Below are 20,936 nucleotides of genomic sequence, written 5' to 3'. Positions count from 1 at the left end.
AAAAAGACATGTGCTCCACTATGTTCATCGCAGCCTTATTTATAATAGCCAGAAGCTGGAAAGAACCCAGATGCCCTTCAACAGAGAAATGGATACAGAAAATGTGGTACATCTACACAATGGAATATTACTCAGCTATCAAAAACAACGACTTTATGAAATTCGTAGGCAAATGGTTGGAACTGGAAAATATCATTCTGAGTGAGCTAACCCAATCACGGAAAGACATACATGGTATGCACTCATTGATAAGTGGCTATTAGCCCAAATGCTTGAATTACCCTAGATGCCTAGAACAAATGAAACTCAAGACGGATGATCAAAATGTGAATGTTTCACACCTTCTTTAAAAGGGGAACAAGAATACCCTTGGCAGGGAAGAGAGAGGCAAAGATTAAAACAGAGACTAAAGTAACACCCATTCAGAGCCTGCCCCACATGTGGCCCATACATATACAGCCACCCAATTAGACAAGGTGGATGAAGCACAGAAGTGCAGACCGACAGGAGCTGGATGTAGATCGCTCCTGAGAGACACAGCCAGAATACAGCAAATACAGAGGCGAATGCCAGCAGCAAACCACTGAACTGAGAATAGGACCCCCGTTGAAGGAATCAGAGAAAGAACTGGAAGAGCTTGAAGGGGCTCGAGACCCCATATGTACAACAATGCCAAGCAACCAGAGCTTCCAGGGACTAAGCCACTACCTAAAGACTATACATGGACTGACCCTGGACTCTGACCCCATAGGTAGCAATGAATATCCTAGTAAGAGCACCAGTGGAAGGGGAAGCCCTGTGTCCTGCTAAGACTGAACCCCCAGTGAACTAGACTGTTGGGGGGAGGGCGGCAATGGGGGGAGGGTTGGGAGGGGAATACCCATAAGGAAGGGGAGGGGGGAGGGGATGTTTGCCCGGAAACCGGGAAAGGGAATAACACTCGAAATGTATATAAGAAATACTCAAGTTAATAATAAAAAAAAAAAAGAAATCGTGCTTGAAATGATAAGAAAATTATTCCATAAAATACCTAGCATGTTTCAAATGAGTGCTAACGTTAGTCTTTCATGTTGACCTATAGAATATCATACACAGCACAAACTCTCCTCTCCTCTTCCCTGCCATTGATCTGTTCTTCAGTTGTTGAGGTTAAGTAGTGGAAACATAAAGGAGATGGCAAATAGTAGAATCACAGTTCTTCATACACAGGAAAAGCTTGAGATTTTAAACTACAAATACACAGAGTTAGCGGTTTTGGGGGGCAACCCCCAAGAGATCGTCGTTTGAATGTTTCAAATTAATGCACCCATTGGTTGTCTCCTGACGTAATGTACACAAAGTGTTCTTAGATTAGAGCCTGTGCACAGCTCTGCTTGAGTTAACTTCTGTTTGCCCCACAGTAAATCCCAATACAACCTTACAGTGCCATCTGCTCTACTACGTTCCATGTCTTCCTCTACTGGGGATCTCTAACCTATAAGATGTTACCTAGGTACCTATTTATTTCCTGATGAGATACCAATACATCAAAGTTATTTTGGCATTTATACTTTCAGTTGTTTGACTGGTCAACATGAATTGAAACTCAAATAAGGGAATCTGAAGTTAGCTTCACCGTGTGGAAGTATGCATGAGTGCACAGTCAGTCTCCTTTGATAATATTAATGTGTCTGTTCTTTCCCAAGTGTGGTAGTGAGTACAACATTACAGGATGAGTTTTGAAGCTACCCTCTTGGTACAGTGGGTTAGCACAAGGAATATAATACACATTACTTTGGAACTGGAGGAGATAGACATTTTCTTAAAACTCCTAATTAATAATTTTGCTTTTAGATATTTTCTTCTACTGACATAAAGACAAAAGAAAAACGTTTTCTTTTTAACATCCTGTTGTACTAAATGGAACTTTGGTATTTATTCTTCCATGTCTTTGAATCACAGCTCTCCAGAATGTCAAGTAGCAATTTATTCTCAGGCAAAGGACATTTCCAATTTAGAAATAGAACATTGCCAATATGTGCAAGCATAGAACGCAGAGAATTGAAACACTTTACTTAGTGTAGGGTGGTGATCCCTACCAACATTATTTGTTAACTAAGGGCAACACAGAAAAATAATCATGCTTCTCTTTTTTCCAAATACATAAAAGAATCAAAGTAAATATTATATATTCCAACCAACATGCTAGATTTCTATTTTATATATATATATTTTATTTTATTTATAAGAGACAGAGAGTGAGATAGAGAGAGAGAAACAGAGGCAAAGAAAGGCAAAGGGAGAGACTGGAGACACAGGAGAGAGACTGCGAAATAGAGTTTAGACTTCAATGGCTAAGGTGATACCATCTTGTCCTGGCTCTATTTTGTGTGTGCCTAAGTACTCCCACTAGCAAAATCCACCCTACCAACACTTTTAGGACAATCTTAACTCTGACCATTAGGTTAAAACATAAAATTAAAATAACTAAGAGAAAGCATAAATCAGAAAAAAATGTCAAGTGGTTTCTGAAAAATACTATAGAGCTGTTCTTCTGAAGCTCCTTAACACTGATACAATTATATTTTATTTTAATTGCTGTATCCTTAAGCTTCAACACTAAGAGACTCTGAGGCATGAACCTGCTCTTGGTTGCCAGCTAATAAAAAAGATTCAGATATTTTTAGTTTCCTTAATTAGCATGGTTGTCAATAACTATCTTGTATAGATTACTTCATGACAGGTGGCAAGTGCTCTTTGCAGCTGAAACATCTTGTGACCCTAATATTCCTTTCTTCATGACAAATTGGGTTACTATCTTAAAAAATTCAGTGTTCCAAACTTTTTATCATTTACTAGATTTCTATCTCATTTTTTCCATATCTTGTCCCTTCTAGACACCTCGTTTTATGAGAAATAGTGCTGGTATGTTGTAAATTTACAGATCAACCTTCAAATTGAAGGTTTTCCCCATCTTAGTTGTTTTCCCCACAAGTATGTGTTTGAAGGCATAGACAGTTTCAGAATAGGGAGGTAGTTTTCTCTAGTATGGAGAGAATACTTTTAAGAGACAAAATTACACAATAGCAACTGCTTATGCTCTTTAAAGTTCTGCTTATTCTAAATAGTTGACCTATAATAACACTGAAATTGTTATCATGAGACAGAATATAATAATACCATTTAGGGATTATGTAGTAATTGAAAGAAAATGGTTACAAATCCATCCTCACAATTGATTTGTTAATTGTGTCCCTTAATTCTCCCAGGAATGTGACCAGGACCATCACAGCAAATTTATCAGCTGTAAATGTACGTTGAACTTTTCCCTCATGCTTTGCAGCATTTATAAATATTTTTATTCCTGGCAAATATTTCTGTAGCAAATATTTTCTTTTTTTATTCATGATTAATCAATGACTTAGTCAATGATTAAACACGGGCAGAGGACTAGGCTATTTCCTCTACTTGTACAATAATGCAAAAGAAAAACAAATATATATGAGAACATGAAGAGACTTTAGTAAACTTTCTACCTGACTAGAGCATAACTGCAGATGTTAGTGGATTTAGCTGAGAGGATTGTGGTGAGAAAGATGAAGAGGGTCAGAAAAGACCTAACTAAGGAATAAGAGAGAAACCTGGAGAAAAATTAAAGCTAAGTCTTATTTTCATGTAAATGCCCCCAGTTCTTTTCTCAGAAAAATGTACTTTGGTACCTATTTTATTCCAATTTATACAAGAACATCGGGTTTCCATGGGAATAAAACTATGTCATGAAATAATGTGTGAGAAGTAGGTAGGTAGTGGTTAAGTTGTCTTAAGTGCAAACCTTGGAAAGATGAAGGTGAATAGATAATTTGCAGGACTAACAGAATGTCTTCATGTTCAGTTAGGAACTGAAACAGAAATAGATCGTTCCCTCTCTTGAATTTTGAAAGAAGAAATTACCATTTGCATTGGTCACTTTTCTCTTATTGTGGTAAAACACCATGACCAAGAAATTTTATACAAGGAAGTTTATTGGTTTTTTTCCTGGCTTACGGGGTCAGAATGAGAAAAGTACATCACCAAGTAGAAAGGCATGGCTGCTGAAACAGGTGAGAGCTCAAATCTCCAAAAACAAGCAATAAACAGAGAACAAACTGAAGACAGAAGGAAGACTTTAAACCTCAAAGTCCATCCCCAATGACTTACTTTCTCTATTAACTGCACAACTCCTAAACTTACCCAATGTCCAAATAGTATCACCAACTGGGTATCAAGTATTAACATGCCAAAGTATATGGGGTTGATCTCATTCAAACCACCGCACTATTTGAAATGAAAAGCAGCAAGGGAACAACTAAAGACATACAATAAGAATCAGGAACCATTATGGACATAAGTGTTTTTCTTAAGTGATAGCAATATTTTGGGAACTTATACTCTGTTTCAGTAAGGCTGACTATTGCTGTGATGAACACCATAAATGAAAGAAAGTTGAAGGGGAACGTGTTTACTAGCCATCCTTTACCATATCACAGTCTACTTCTGAAGAAAGTCAGAGAAGTTGCTCAAACATGACAGGAACCCTGAGGCCCGAGCTGGTGCAGAGGTCATGGAGGAATGCTGCTTACTGGAATATATTCTCAAATTATTTTAACTAGGAAATTATGTGAAAAATGAAACATTTAGACAAAGTAACCCCCAGGATATATTTTCAGTATAAAAGCAGCACATTTTTAACCAAGCAAAAAAATTGAAGTACAAGTAAGTAAAAAGAAAAAGATGAAATACATGAAGCAAAAATCATCGCTAAGGTTCAGGCACTTGCTTGGCATACTTCGTTCTAGGCATACTTACGAAAGTTAACACAAGTAAATGTTGTAAAAATGTAAAATGTAAAAGCCTTCTTACCCCACCACTCCAAAGGAGTTAGCCAAGATTTTTTAAAAACATTGAAGAAAGATTCTTGGATGTACATTAAATTAATTACATGTTGCTCAATTCTTGAGCAAAATATTAAGAATAAAAATATTAAATGCTTCTAGTAATATAATTAATTACTTTATACCTTCCTGTCTTTAATATTGAGAGACCAGACCATCTCCATCTTGGTTTCAAACTTCATCTTAGAGAAGGCTGATCTCGAGTTAACCACCAAGCCTGCACCTAAGATTAGTCTCCAGGTCAACTACCAATCAGGAGGAAAGCTGAAATTACAGTGGTACTTAAAGATATGTACTTATGAAAGTTTATAGTTTGGCTCCCAGCACCAGCCAATCATTTTAAAGCGCAAAAAATTCCATAGTAGCCCCCCCCCCAATCATATGTGTGCCTAGCTGGAAACCTCCTTGATTGTTTGCTTGCCTCTATAAATGCTTACTTGAAACTGGGTTCGAGGCTTCACCCTCCTGTCTTGCTCTATCAGAATCAGTTCCTTGGTGGTCTTTAGGGGCCTATGAAACAAGTACATCAATATGTTCATTGTCCTCATTGTCTATGTTTTATTATTACATACAACTGTTTTCAAAATTATTTGATATGCAAATAGGAATGGAAGTACACACACAAAGAGGGAAAGAGAGAGGGAGACAGAGAGAGACAGACAGAGACAGAGACAGAGGAGAGACAGAGAGAGACAGAGAGACAGACAGAGACAGAGACAGAGGAGAAACAGAGAGAGAGGAGAGACAGAGAGAGACAGACAGAGAGACAGAGAGAGGAGAGACAAAGAGAGAGACAGAGAGACAAACAGAGACAGAGGAGAGACAAAGAGAGAGAGAGAGAGAGAGAGAGAGAGAGAGAGAGAGAGAGAGAGAGAAATAGAGTAAAGGCTGAGAAGATGGAACCATAAATTAAGTGTTCACTGTGCAAACATAAAGACCTGAGTTCAAATCATTAAAATCCACATGAAAGGTGACCATGGCTCTGTGCATTTGCAAGGTCAATGCTCATACCACAAAATTGGAGGCAGAGACAAGAGAATTGCTGAAAGTGCTCATGGGCCAGCTTTTCTGTTGTGGTAATTTGAATAGGCTTGGCTCAGGGTATGGCACTATTGGGAGGGATGGACTTGTTAGACTAGGTGTGGTTTTGTTGGAGGAAGTGTTTCACTGTGGGAACTGGGCTTTGAGTCCCTTCTCCTAGCTGCCTGGAAAATAATCTCCTAACAGATTAAGATGTAAAGCTCTTGACTCCTCCATTACTCTGTGTTCTTGGACACTGCCATGCTTCCTGCTATGATGATAATGGATTGAATCTCCGAACATGTAAACCAGCTCCAATTAAATGCCTTATAAGAGTTACCTTGGAGATGGTGTCTCTTCCCAGCAATGGAAATGTTAACTAAGACACCTGTGTAGGCAGCAGTGAACTGCAAAAAGACCCTGTGTCAACAAGGTCATATGATCAGTTTCTGTCTTGCTTCTGATTCAAGAGAAGACACTGATATTGCCATTAAACGGCTCCCTGAATATATTGCTTAAAAATGTGTTTAGTAATATTTTGGAAATTTTATACACATATGCATGTGTTTTGGTTTTATTTACCCTGATACAGGTCTATAACTCTTCTCAGACCCACTCTCTATCCACACTATCCCTGCTAATTCAAACCCCCATTCGTCTACATCTTAATAACCAGTGAGTTAACCTGTGCTGCTTATATACTGAGAAATGTGTTGCCCTGTATTGGAGCATAGCAGGGCCACGCCCTTATAGGAAACTGACTCTCCAGCGTCCAGCCCCCATTCACAGTTATAGTCTCTCAGTCGGAGTGTGGGTTCCTGAGACCCCAACCAGGCCACACTGGAATGCTGACAGTCTTGATCTTGTGCAGGAAGTCACAACTGCTGCATTTACTTGTTATCTTATATGTATATGCACATGGGCCTCATTGCATGTCTAGAGTCAGAGGACAACATTCTAAAATTGGTTCTATCCTTTCATCATGCGGATTCCAGGGATTCAACACAGACCCCCAAGGCTGGTGGCAAGTACCGTCACACACTGAGATATCTTGTTGCTCCCCCTTGATATCTCTTTTGGTCTCTCTCTCTCTCTCTTTCCCCTCTCTCCCTCTCTCTCTCTCTGTCTGTCTGTCTCTTCCTTCCTTTCTCTCTCTCTCTCTGTCTCTCTCTCTCCTCTCTCTCTCTCTGTCTCTCTTCCTTCCTTCCTTCCTTCCTTCCTTCCTTTCTCTCTCTCTCCTCTCTCTCTCTGTCTGTCTCTCTCTTCCTTCCTTCCTTTCTCTCTCTCTCTCTCTCTGTTTTTTCTTTCTTTCTTTTTTTCTTTTTTGTGGTTTTGAGGGGAGAGGTTGATTTTGAAATAGAACCTCCCTACGTAGTCCTGGCTCACCTCCATCCTATTATGTAGACCAGGCTGCTCTCATACTCACAGAGATCAGGCTACCCTCATACTCACAGAGATCAGGCTATCCTCATACTCACAGAGATCATGTTCCCTTTACTACCTATGCTCTAGGACAAAAGGTGTATCCAGTCATGCCCTCTAACCCTTCAAGATATCTTACTCATTGTTTTAAATTGTTTTTTTTTGTAACTATAAATATTTTTCTACGTGGATTATGCCCTAACAATTCAAAAGGGAATTTGAAAGAAATCTTAGAGGCCTATTAGCCTGGACGGCCCAATAACAGCTTTAAACAGTACATTCGGCCTATCTTTGAAGAATTCCTGTGAGATGCGCCCATGCAGCATCTTACAGGCAAGCTTTGGTACTTAATCACTATTATGGACAAGACACATCTATCTATTCATATGGCTCCCATTAATCAATGTTCATTATTATACTACAGAAATAGCAAGCAATTCAATTCTTTCTTTGACTCTCTGTCACATTTCCCCCTTTATCCATCATTTTAAAAATTAATTTAGAGGGAGAGATTAATTATAAGAAATCAGGATAAAGTCAGATGAAAAATAAAATAGAAATTTACATTAACTTCCCAGTGATTTTGATAAAGCAGGAGCCACTCTCCAACATTAGTGCTTCTTGTACCCTTAACAATAATAATGCTCTATAATTATTAATAAGGAGTTGATATTTAAAATTGTATGTGCTATTTATTTCCTAACTATTTTGCCAGTCAATGTCAAGTGGTAAACTAAATTAGAAAATTGCTAGATATAAGGAACAAAACATATATAAAAATCACCAAGTTCTGTTTTAAGTTAGAAATTATTTGACATAAAACTCTTGAAGAGGGGTTGGGGATTTGGCTCAGTGGCAGAGCGCTTGCCTAGGAAGCGCAAGGCCCTGGGTTTGGTCCCCAGCTCCGAAAAAAAAAAAAAAAAGAACCAAAACTCTTGAAGAACTGATATCCAGTTTTTGCCAACAATCAATGGTGATAATTATCCTATGCTCAGATATGAAATTTAAAACCTATTAATTGTTAAAATTGAAGTCTTCCAATCCCGAAAACAGTAAGCTATCGTTTTGGTAGTTATATTTCCTAATGTCCTGTCGGATTATTCTGATTGCTACTAAGACTACTAGAACTTGCTAGAAAGTAGTGTTGGAACTTCCTTTTTAGAATAAAATCATGTCATGTGGCTCAATAAAATAATAGTAGCCCACATTTATTGAGCTTTTATCATATTCCAGGAACTGTTGAAGATTGTTTTCCACTTAACCCATTTATTCTCTCTATATTTCCAAGAGACAGACATCGCTTTTATTCTCATTTTACATCTGGGGAAGTCAGGAAAAGAGGATCAAATAACAGTAACCACCCAAAGGATTCAGACAGACATTCTAGCTGTAAAGGTAAAAAAGTCATATTATGTTATGCTGCTTGCCTAGCATGTACCAGATTAGCATGATGAAGAATTACTTTCCAACTCACTGAGTATTTTATGAAGTACCTGCTGTAGCAAAGCTTCTACCATTTAATTTTTTTATAGGACTCCGGAGTTCTTGTCACAATTATCATATTTCCTGTCTACATCCAGAGCAGAGAGAAATTGATATTAGGTCTAACACAGCCAGAGTATCCCTTCCCATACTACCATGTAAACTAGTTTTGAAGAAAAAAATATTTAAGCCTTTTATTGCATTCTTTGGACTTACTTTTTCTTCGTCTCTCATACAATGTACCTAGATCCAAGTTTCTCCTCCCACCCACTCCTTCAAGTTCCCTTCTAACCTCCATTCACCCTCAGATCCACTCCTCTATTTCCCTTCAGAAAAGAGCAGGTAATAGTGGTGCATGGCCATTCTTAGTTGATGGAGAGATTTGTCTGGTTAATTCCAATAATGAGTGAGACTCTGACATGTTAACTAGTTAAGAGATCCCTGAGCAGTGGGTGTCCTCCAACTTCTTGGACAAGTGGTATTCAGCACCCTGAGATTGAGCTATAATAGTTCTTCTCAGAACTGTCCTTAGATATCTCAGATTGCACATATGCTCCACTACTTCATTATTTTTATCTTTCTATCTCCTCTTAGCAATATTCACCTCTTCTCAGTTCCCAGTAGATTTTCACGGCAACCACTCTTCTGAAAGTCAGGTATCTGGGGAAAGCAAAAAATAGGTTCTTGGCCTTAGGGTATATAGATGGTTTTACAATTTAGCTTAACACAGAAATGCTCCTTTGCCTTCAAGGATTATTAACTTAATTCTGTTCTATATGCAGGCATTTGAGTAAGTAAATTCCTGGAAGGTTCTTTTACTTTCTGCCTACTTCTTTAATTTTTGCATGAGACAATTTGTGTTTTAACAAACATATTTAATTTAAACTATATTGAATTATACTGCAAAAGGCCAATGGTCAAATAGGGATAAGAGATTATTATACTTTGGGAAAAGTCATAGTATGATGTGGGACCTCCCTATTTCTCAAGCTTATGCACTCAAATTATGTCTATGACACTTTTCTAGTGAAATTGTATTAATTCAATAGTAGTAAAGTTTAGCACCATTGCAGACTGCCTTCCCTATTCTCACTACAATATTCTTACTTTTCAGACTTCTTTACAGTCTTAAAATGCTCAGTTTAATCAGTGAAGACCAGAAGTGTCTAAATAAATGCTAGGTTTAAAAATATTTAATTTAATATTTTTCCTTATGTTTGTGACTATATGTGAGTTTGTGCTCATGAATGCAGGTGCCTGTGAAGGTCCAAGGTGTTTGTTTTTTCTGTAGCTGGAATTATAACCAATTGTTTGTCATCCTACTTTGGTACTGGAAATCAAACTGGAGTCCCCTACAAAAGAAATATGGCTCTTAATAGATTCTTAGCAGAATCATCTATGCAGTCCTGATAGTATGCTAATTTTATAGGCAATATTCTATTTTGAGGGAAATCAATCCAGCAATACTGGGAGAGAATTTCACATATACCCAAAGTTTTTTTTTTTTTCAGAAAGAAAACTGTTAATCCTGAGATTTGTCAAAAAAGAAAAAAGAAAAAAAAACTAGCTTCATGATTTTGGGGAAATTTGAAGGAAGCTCAGTTGAATATTAAACACTGGCAAGAGATGGACTTTGGTCAGAACCCTTTCCCAGACATTACCTAATGGTCTCAAGCCACATGTTGCAGAAGCTCAACAAACCTATAGGCCACCATCTTTCCCCATAAAGCTTTGTTATTTTCCAAGAACTATAATTCCAAGCATCAAGGGATTTATCTGGTTTCTGAGCAGAAGGAACTTACAGATTAATTTTGGGTGTTACACAATCCTCTCAGAAAATTTTTGATCCCAAATGTATCTTTCATAGAGTCATGGACACTCAAGAACATTATTCAACTTTTCTCCTCACCTCATCTAAATGTAAAGTTAAATAACAATGAATAGAGTAAGTTCGCTATTAAAAAAGCTTCTATTAGTGTGAACTTGATAATATAATATTAACTAGGTGATGAAGGTTAATATCTTGAATTAGTGGCAATGCAATGTAGCTCTGATAGTAATCAAGACAGCAATTTCACCTTCTTTGCATTGCTCCCAGTGATCAACAAATTTAGTATAATCACATGAAAAACAACATACAGGTCCAAGTTAAGGGATAATGTATTAACAGTATGAAAAGTGCTCCTTGAAACACTCAAGGTGGCGATAACCAAGAAAAGTATCAGTAAGTCTCACAGGCTAGAGAAGACTCAGAATTCAAACACTTAAACAGAAATTTGACATAACAGGGAAAGGACACTAAGAAAAACAACAATCACATGAATAACACTAATAAAATTTAGAGTTTAGTTAATAATCAGGCACTAATATTGATTTTAAAATAAATAATTTCTTAAAATTAATGTTTGTTGATAAGTGTATATGTATGATTTTAAAATTTCATGCATAACATTTGCTTACAGCAGTCACTGGGGGACAGGAGGCATCAGATTGCCTAGAACGAGAGTTATAGATGATAAAGCGAGGACAGGATCACTCCAAGGAATGGTTGAGAGGAAAGTTTTTATTGTAGATATGAAGGAGAGGCACCTGGAAGAGTGTAAAGCAGGGAGCATAAGTAGTACACTGTGTATGACCGATGAAAGGAACATGAAAGGCCATGAAAGGAACAGAGGAGGGAGAGCGAGAAAGGAAGAGCCAGGGCCAACAGAGGATAATGAGAAGACAAAAAGGTCTTGTATCTGGTATGGTAGGGGTATACAGTAATGAGAACCTGGGGGAAAGGAAGTCCATGAGCAGGGGAACTTTAGGGAAGGAGGCAGGATGGGTAGAGCTGAGAAGAGCCACAGATAGTTGTGATTCTGAGAAATCTTGCAGGACAACAATCTACTTTGGTATACTAATAGGCACCACTGATAGACATTTTTCTTGGAAGTAGTGAGTTGGCATGTGAGTGCTGGAAACTGAACACTGGCATTCTTCCTGAGCCCTCCAGCTCCTAATATTGCTTTCTTAAAATGTAATAAATATCAATGTAAGATTTCCAAGAAAAGGAAAAAATATGAGTGAGAGTTGTCCCAGAATCCTGGATCATGATTATGACTTCTTGCAAATCTAAAAGTGCTTTCATAGTGAATTGTTTATGAATGAATAGAAATACAAGTCAATAAGTTCTTAAATTGTGTAAATTGAATGTTAATAAATAAAAATGACACACAGATTGACTTATATTAATATTTTAAGCTGAGTTTGTGAGCTACTGTAAAAATAGAATTGAGGAAAAGAAAATAAATTAACCTTTATTGAATAATAATATTAGACACATATGAACTTTTTATTTGTTAAGAATTGCCTCATGATTTCATTGTTACAAATTCTGCAGCAGATTGGGAATAAATGTTAATAAATTGGAGAGTGGTGATCACAAAAGGTCAGCATGTAGAAGAATGCAAATCAATCCATTCTTATCATCGTGTACAAAGCTCAAGTCTAAGTGGATCAAGGACCTCCACATGAAACCAGATACACTCTACCTAATGGAAGAAAAAGTGGGAAAGAGCCTTGAACACATGAGCACAGGGGAAAATTTTCAGAACAGAACACCAATGACTTATGCTCTAAGATCAAGAGTCAACAAATGAGACTTCATAAAATTGCAAAACTTCTGTAAGGCAAAGGACACTATCAATAGGACAAAATGGCAACCAACAGATTGGGAAAGACTTTTACCAATCCTATATCTGATAGAGGGCTAGAGAAATGTTCAACATCCTTAGTCATCAGGGAAATGCAAATCAAAACAACCATGAAATTGCACCTCACACCAATCAAAATGGCTAAGATCAAAAACTCAGGTGACAACAGATGCTAGCGTGTATGTGGAGAAAGAGGAACACTCCTCCATTGATGGTGGGATTGCAAGCTGGTACATCCACTCTGGAAATCAGTCTGGGGCCTCCTCAGAAAACTGGACAGTGTACTACCTAAGGAACCAACTATACCATTTCTGGGCATATACCCCAAAGAAGTTCCAACATATAACAAGGACACATGTGCCACTATGTTCATAGTGGCCTCATTTATATTAGCCAGAAAATGGAAAGAATCGATGTCTTTCAACAGAGGAATGGATACAGAAAATGTGGTACATTTATACAATGGAGTATTACTCAGCTATTAAAAACAATGACTTCAGGAGACTCATAAACAAATGGATGGAACTAGAATGTATCATGATGAATGAGGTAACCCAATCACCAAAAAACACACATGGTATGCACTCATTGATAAGTAGATAGTAGCCCAAAAGCTTGGAGTACCCACGATAGAAATCACAGACCACGTGAAGCTCAAGAAGAAGGAAGATAGAAGTGAGGATGCTTCAGTCCTTCTTAGAAGAGGGAGCAAAAATTTCACAGGAGGAAATACACAGAAAAAGTTTGGAGCAGAGACTTAAGAAAAAGCCATCCAGAGACTGCTCCACCTGGGGATCCACCCCATATATAGCCACCAAACCCAGACACTATTTCTGATGCCAAGAAGTGTAAGCTGACAGGAGTCTGATATAGCTGTCTCCTGAGAGACTCTGCCAGAGCATGACAAATACAGAGGCACATGCTCATAGCCAAACATTGAACTGAGAACATTGTCCCCAATGGAGGATTTAGAGAAAGGATTAAAGGAGCTGAAGGAGTTTGCAAACATATAACAATAACAATACCAACCAACCAGAGCTCCCAGGGACTAAACCACCATCTAAAGAGTACACATGGATAGACCCATGGCTCCATTGCATATGTAGCAGAGGATAGCCTTGTTGTGCATCAATGGGATGAGAAGCCCTTGGTCCTGCCGAGTATTGATGCCCCAATATAGGGGAATGTCAGGGTATGGAGGAAGGGGTGGGTGGGTAGGGGAACACCCTCATAGAAGCATGGGGAGGGGAGATAGGTTTGGGGGTTTATGGACAGGAAACTGGGGAAAAGGATAACATTTGAAATGTAAATAAAAATCCAAAAAAAAAAAAGAAAGAGAAGGGAAATAAATAAATAAAAGAAAGACCAGGCGATATGGGAAGGGATTCCAGAACATGGGAAGCCTGAAAGTTCCCATCGTTCCACGTTCCACATGACTTGACCAAATTGGGTATTTTCAGGTCTGGTGCTCCTGGTGACTTTTGTAAACAGAAGTTTTATCTGTTAAGATAGATATCTTTGATAGTGAGTCTTTAGTATCTGAGATCGTTTTTTCTTCTCTGGCAGGTTCTGTACAGGTATAAAACATTTCCCTCATGTATTAGTCAAAGTTCTTTAAAGGAATAAAATTGATTTGTGTGTGTTTGTGCATGTGTGTGTGTGTGTGTGTGTGTGTGTGTGTGTGTGTGTGATGTATTAGAGTAGCTTACAAACTACAGTCTGAATAGTCCAACAATAACTGTCTTCCTGAGGAAAGACCAAGAATACAGTAAAGATCATAAGACTGGATGTCCTAGCAGTTTCAATCTGATGATGGAGTCCTATAGATTTTCTAGAGAGCTTCTGATCTTCAGTCAACACTGAGAAACCAAAGATATAGGTCTAAGTCCGGTAAAGAAATGCTTTATGAGTAGGATAGACAGATTTGCAATTGAAATTTGGGGCAAAGAGAGAAACTACAAATGCCTCCTTCTTCCGTGTCTTTTATGTAGGCTGTTGTCAGAGGGTATGGTCTAGATTTATGGTAGGTTTTCCCACACCAAATGGTCCAATATATAAAATCCTTCAAAGATGTGGCAGTTGCTTGAGTTTTAGTTGATTACAGATGTAGTCAAGGTGACAACCAAGATTAGGCACCTTAGCTCCCCATGTTTCTTTGATAGGAGATTTCGTGTGCATTCTAACTCATCTAAACTTTTCTTACAGATTCATATAGAAGCTTAAGATTACTCATCATTTTTGGCTTTGGGGTACTATGAAAAAAGAACCATGGTTTAAGATGTTGACAGATGGCAATGTTCCCTTTCTGTGGGTCATGCCACCTAACAACAAGGAAAGGGAAGTGTAAATTTATTTCTGTGGAAGTTTTTTTTGTAACGTTTTCCCCTGACATTGCAGCTGACAGTTGTTTTCTGGACTATATACCTTTGTATTTTCCCTTCTATGCTATCACTTGGGTAGCTGGCATTTTATTTAAAGGTATGGCTTCAATAGTTTAAGCTAGTATTACTATCGTGACTTACAAACACAGAAATAAACATGCTTTTCTTGTAAAAATAAGATATGTATTACCATTATCTGAAAGTATTTGTTCATTCTTTTAGCTATAATTATATTTTATCATGAATTATTTTCTTCCAGTACAAGATCATCAGAAGAAATGAATTTCAGTCTAAAATGTAAGAGGAGAAATATCTTTAAGAACAAAACACATAAACCTTACTATGGTGAAATTTTACAAAAATCAACCAGTAAGTAATTACTATCGACACACTATAGAATGACATTTTATAAAATAATGTGAATAGGACAAAGAGCTATTTTATTTAGAAGGAATATTTAATTTTTATAATAAATAAAATGCATGGTTCTGTTTTCTTCATTTGGTGAAAGAGGAGGGTAAGAATTGGGCCTGTTAAATAACATGCAATGTTTATGGCATACATAACGCAGTTGTAAAGTCTAAGCCATTTAAACCAGAAAACCTGTACGAGATACTTCTAATTGTTCCAAAACTAAGGGTAGCACCAGAAATGAAATACTTTCCACTAAGTGAAGAAACAAACAAACAAAACAAAACAAACAGACAAAAAACTAAGGGGTAAATGGAAGATGATTCAATGGGTAAAGCACCTAGCATTTGCAAAACGGATCACCTGAATTACATTTTGGCTCATTGTGTTTGTAGGAAAGGAAGCAGTCAGGGCAAAATGAATGTTGCTGTTAAGCAAGAGAAACACACACATACACGCACACGCACACACACGCACACACACACGCACGCACACGCACACTCACGTATATGTATCTCTATCTATCTATCTATCTATCTATCATCTATCACTCCCTCCAACAAGGTTACACCGCCTCCAATAAAACCACACCTAATAATGACATTTCCCATGGGCCAAGCATATTTAAACCACCACAAAGCTCCTGTTTCAAAATGATGATGATCATGATTATGTTGATAATTCAAACATGGAATCATTACATTAAATTAGTCAGCTTCTTATTAGTGCAAATGAAGATTATTCCTGAAGCTATAAAATTGAATGAAACTGCAGTCTAGAATATTTTCTTAAACTCATATTTGATAGCTGAATTTTCATGAGGTAGATAAAGAATTTAAGATTTTTGGTGAACCTGCTCTCAAAATGTACATGGTGAAATGTTGACAATGTCCATTCCATAAGTTTATTTTGGCCTGGGATCTATGACATAGTATATACAAAATACTTTACCCAGTACCAGTTGTTTTAACTCAGAACAGGGCTTCATAAGTTCAGCATACTTGTAGTTTGTAAATAGTGTAGAATTCACCAATTGTTTTAACTCTGGAAAATTATTGATGAGGAACATGAGGTGTTAAAGCGTCAATGAACCCATACAAATGGTGACAATTGCTAGGCTTTGCATCTTGACTCTCAAAGAATGACCACTGGTCTAGTACCATCAGCATTATGGAAAGCATTACAAATGTAAATTCTAGTACCACCATCCACTTTTCCTTTCATATTTAAAAAAATCAGAAACCAAGAGTGGCACATGGCAACCCATGGTTTAACATGCTCTCTGAGTGATAATTCTGTTGTGTGATAAAATAGAAAAGCCAGACTTAACATACTTTGGAGACCAAGTAATCATGATAGGAAATCAGTTTCTGCCTCCACAGACTAAGAGCCATGGAGCATAAAACTGTATCTTGAATTAGCATTTACTAATTTGGATTTTATTACTCACTTGTCACACTAGAGAATAACATTTTTCAGTTTGTTCAAAACTCCACTTTTAACATGTGGCTTACACAGGTCCTTTACCTTTTCACAGACAGAATAAATAAGACACTGATCAGGATTATATTATAGTGGAATGAAAAAAGTACCTGCCAATTCAAAATTTTAGATATTTTTGTTCAAGAAACACTGAAAAATATATTCCGTTTTACAAAGAATATAATTTTCTTGAGGATAAAAGAGATATTGAAGCCTGTCCAAAACAATAGAGCACCTATTTTCAAAGGAATATTGTAGAAAATACACAAGATGCAAAACAAATGAAAAGGAAGCCTGAGTTCCTCTTTGTCCCTTTGAGGGAGAGGACCCCGTGGGTTTATTTTGAGATCCTGTAGGGGACGTAGTGATCACTGCAGCTGTGCCAGCGGGGTAATAGGAAGGTTACGATTTCAAAGACTGAATGACATTGTCCTTTCTCTCTCTTCCTTCTCTTAAATTTTCTGTTTGAAGGCACATTTGGGTCCTTAAGCCTTAGAAACCTGGAAGAGCTGCCGGAAGTGAAGAAACCTGCATTTCTTCAAGACCCGGACAGATACTTTAAGGAAGAGCCCGAAGAGGATGAATCCCAAATTCCAGAGCTTCCTTTGCTCTCCGAGAGTAAGTCCTCAGCCTGCCTACCGTCGCCTTCTTTCTTCATACAACTCAACTAAGGGAAAGGGAAATAAGAGGAAACTAGCATGAAGATAATACGTCTGCCTTGCAGGTTGCAGTGAAACAAAGAGTGCTGTGGTTGTCGAATTTCACAGAATTTCTCTGTGCTCTCAAAAAGAGGAGCTAATGCGCTGAAGTACGTGAAACGCATATTTCTATTGTGCCACTGTTCTGAAAGCAGACTGCATTGGATACCATGAATCTGCCTAAATAACCTTCATTTTCAAAAACTGATACCAGAGACAGAAACATGATGAGATTCTAAAGATTTAGAGGAGAGTCTCTGGCAATCTGGCTCTGTTCTTCCGATGACTCTATAAATAGAGGCTACTTAAAGTGTATTGTCTCAGAGGCTCCAGCTGCAGTGTGGGGCTAATAAGAGAGGACAAGAAAGCTTAACTTGAAAAATGCAAGTGAATGATCTCTGAGGATTTAGAAAGAACATGTGCACAAGTGTGCTCTATTTTTCAGACTATTGTAGCCTTTGCGATTTGAAAGCATTTGACAAGTAAGATCTGTGCAAACATTTTTCCTACAAAGGAAGCCTTGTGGGAATTCTGGCAACACAACCTGAAAATGGGGGAGGCACAGAGAAAGCATATGGGCACTGTAGGGAATCTCATTTAAAATAATTGATGGAAATGGAGTGTTTTCAACCTGTAATACTGAAAGCAGACAGAGCTCCATGGCAGTCATCTGAGACCCACAGTCTAAACTTTTCCATTGTCTGACATAGGGTTCAACATCATTATTGAACAGTACCCCTGAAGGAGGGAGTTGATTTCTTATATTCACACCAAGTGACATTTAAACTCCTTCTTTCTGTTTAGTCCTCTGTGGAAAAACTGAACAACTGGTCATATATTATATTATTTCAAACTTCAGTTTTCATCTAGAACAACTGTCATTTCTTATCACTACACTTCCCAGACTCCTAATACTAACTGCTAGAACTTTCTCTTTTCTGAATTTGTAATTATTTGCTTATTTCCTTTAGTTTTTGTCTTCTCGTTACTCTTAGAAGTACTTATGTATGAACTTGAGGCTTTTATGTGTATGGAATAGGTCTTCAAATCTGCCGCCATGTCATTTTTCATAAGAATGACTAAACTTTAACAACGCATAAGTGTGCTGGGAAGGTAGGTTCCAAGATAAAATATTTATTATTAACTAGATTTTGAATCTCCAGAATCCATATGAATGAATGACGGTGCATGGTTTAAGTCTGTAATCCTAGCTTGCAAGAGTTAGGAGACTCAGCAAGAGGGGCTCATCAGTGCAAGCTGGCTAGCTAGAATTGCCTGTATGGTGATCTGTGAGTTCATCAAGAAACCGTGCCTCAGCAAATGAAGTGGAACATGGCTGAGGAAGACACCTACCTTCTAGCACCTTTGGGCCTCATATGCAGATACACATTCATGCACGTACACCAACACACATGTGCCTACACACATGCACATAAAGGCTCACTATATACACATTAAAAACAAAACAAATACAGGGAATGTTTATCTTCTTGCATGAACTACGGACCCAGAGAACCTGGAAGTATCTAGTAAAAATAGAATCAGAGTCAGGATAAAGCCCAGAGATGAGCATCTGAGCACGCCAAGGTGGAACAAGAAGACAGAATTCAGGCGACAGAATCATGACATAGAATACATAAAAGGCACAGGGCAAGCAGTGGGAGAGAGAGGCAACCAGAAGCACAAACCTACATCTGCCTTGAGAGTCCCTGCAAGTGGAGGAGCTACTTCTGTTCTATAGTATGAGGAAAGTATAATAGGTTTTTCCTTATGCACAGGGAGTCTGTACTTTGGGTGGTCATAGGGTTGGTTTGATATCTGCATGGAAATACTGAAAACATATGCAATATTAAGAAATTTATGAAGAACAATAATTTATTTTTATTAATTCTCTGAAAATGTAAATCACACACACACACACACACACACACACACACACATATATATATTCTTCAAATTTTCTTCTTCAGCTTTTCTTCTTTTGGCCTATAAAATATTTTCATGCTCTGGTTATATGGCTCTCCAGGTATATGCATCTGCCATAGAGATCCGATTACCTGAGTTTAATTGCTAGAGTTCTCCTTGGAAGGAGAGAAGAAATTTCTGAAATTGGCTCAGTGAACTCTATAAGTTCTCATAAAAGCCATGTGCTAGTTCTCTGCCTCAGTCTCACACTGATCAGAATGTGCAAAGGCACTGGGGAAGAGCTGGAGTCCTTCTAGCTGAAATTTAAAAAACACTTCAGAATAAGAGTCCTATCTGAGCAGAGATTCAATGGTTGTGGAGGATCTCAAATTGTGAGAAAGAAGAAGTAGAATTCAAGACAGAAAATAACGTGAGAAAACACTACGGATGAAGAGGAGACAAATAAAAATAAATACAAAATGGTCACAGTGGGCAATTTCAGCTGTTGAAACAGAGTGGGATATACAAGTGGAGGTGAAATGGAACAGTGGTGTTAGAATGTGGTGAGTTAAGATATGCCACCTAGAAATCAAGACCAGTTCTAGAGGACATTGGAGAAACATGCTTCTGCATAACTTCCTGTAGATTACTCACAGCAGATATGAGTACTACATGTATCTAGCCCATTCCAGATACTGAGTGACTTCTCTCTATGTACATAGTATTTCCTAAGGTAGAGATTGAGTGTGTTTGCATCAGTAGTAGATGTTGGAGACGTAGAGAAAACATGAGTTTCAGCCTGTAAACGTTGCAGTTCAGAAGGCAAAGGTACCCCGGCAGTCAGAAGCCAGGGAATACCACAAAATCACACTCTCCAACAAATCTAACAGAAGAGATTTCTTGGGAGGGGAAAACCCAAGAGGGTGGTTGCCTCTGCTCAAGTCAGAAGACATCAGGGAAAAGAGCAGTAGGCCGGGACTTACATAGTATTTCTTAGTGGATGAAGCTTTTCAGGGTGGAGCTTTCCAGTTCTGGTGGGATTTCAGTTCCTGAGTTGGGGTTGCTCAAGGATTGTTTTTTCCTGTTCTCAGATTGGTGTGTTTTTGTGGCAAGCTCAGGGATTGGTGGGTTTTCCTGTTTAGGGATTGGTGGGATATATTTTTTTTTTCTTGTAGGACAAGTCCTCGCCACTCTCTCACCTCATGGCTGGGAATGACAGTTACAGCCACTTGAAAAGGACCATTGAGATCATTAGGGAAGTCTGAGGGGTTGGGGTCTGGCTGATGGAACTCCTGTGGCAGAGCCTGATCCTGCCTTGAGGGTTTACAAAGTTTACAAAGTATACAAAGTTTATAAACGGAGTTCATGAATGGAATCCTTTCTCTGTCCCTTGAGTCAGCTTGAATAAACTAATATTCTCTCCTGTTTTTGTTTCTTATTGATTAACATTAGGGGTCTGGAAGGGGAGCAATTTTATCATTAGAGTACTTCCTGATGATTAGGAGTGCTGAGTTCCTTGGGGAAAGTTTG

The 20,936-nt window shown here is 38.0% G+C and overlaps 1 protein-coding gene across 16 annotated transcripts in view; it reads left to right on the top strand.

The window, feature by feature from the left end:
* Positions 1-20,936, top strand: part of Wdr49 (WD repeat domain 49) — a 209,652-nt gene that overhangs the window by 174,335 nt on the left and 14,381 nt on the right. For all 16 annotated transcript variants that reach the window (XM_087630728.1, XM_087630743.1, XM_087630736.1 and 13 more), the window contains 2 exon segments: positions 15,170-15,279; positions 17,275-17,421. In XM_087630728.1, the coding sequence (XP_087486854.1) occupies positions 15,170-15,279; positions 17,275-17,421 (257 nt within the window).

This window comes from Rattus norvegicus, chromosome 2 (assembly GCF_021556685.1).
Source record: "Rattus norvegicus strain SHRSP/BbbUtx chromosome 2, alternate assembly SHRSP_T2T, whole genome shotgun sequence".
NCBI lineage: Eukaryota > Metazoa > Chordata > Mammalia > Rodentia > Muridae > Rattus > Rattus norvegicus.
The sequence above is the reverse complement of the archived record's forward strand: the minus strand, read 5'-3'. Positions and strand labels throughout refer to the sequence as shown.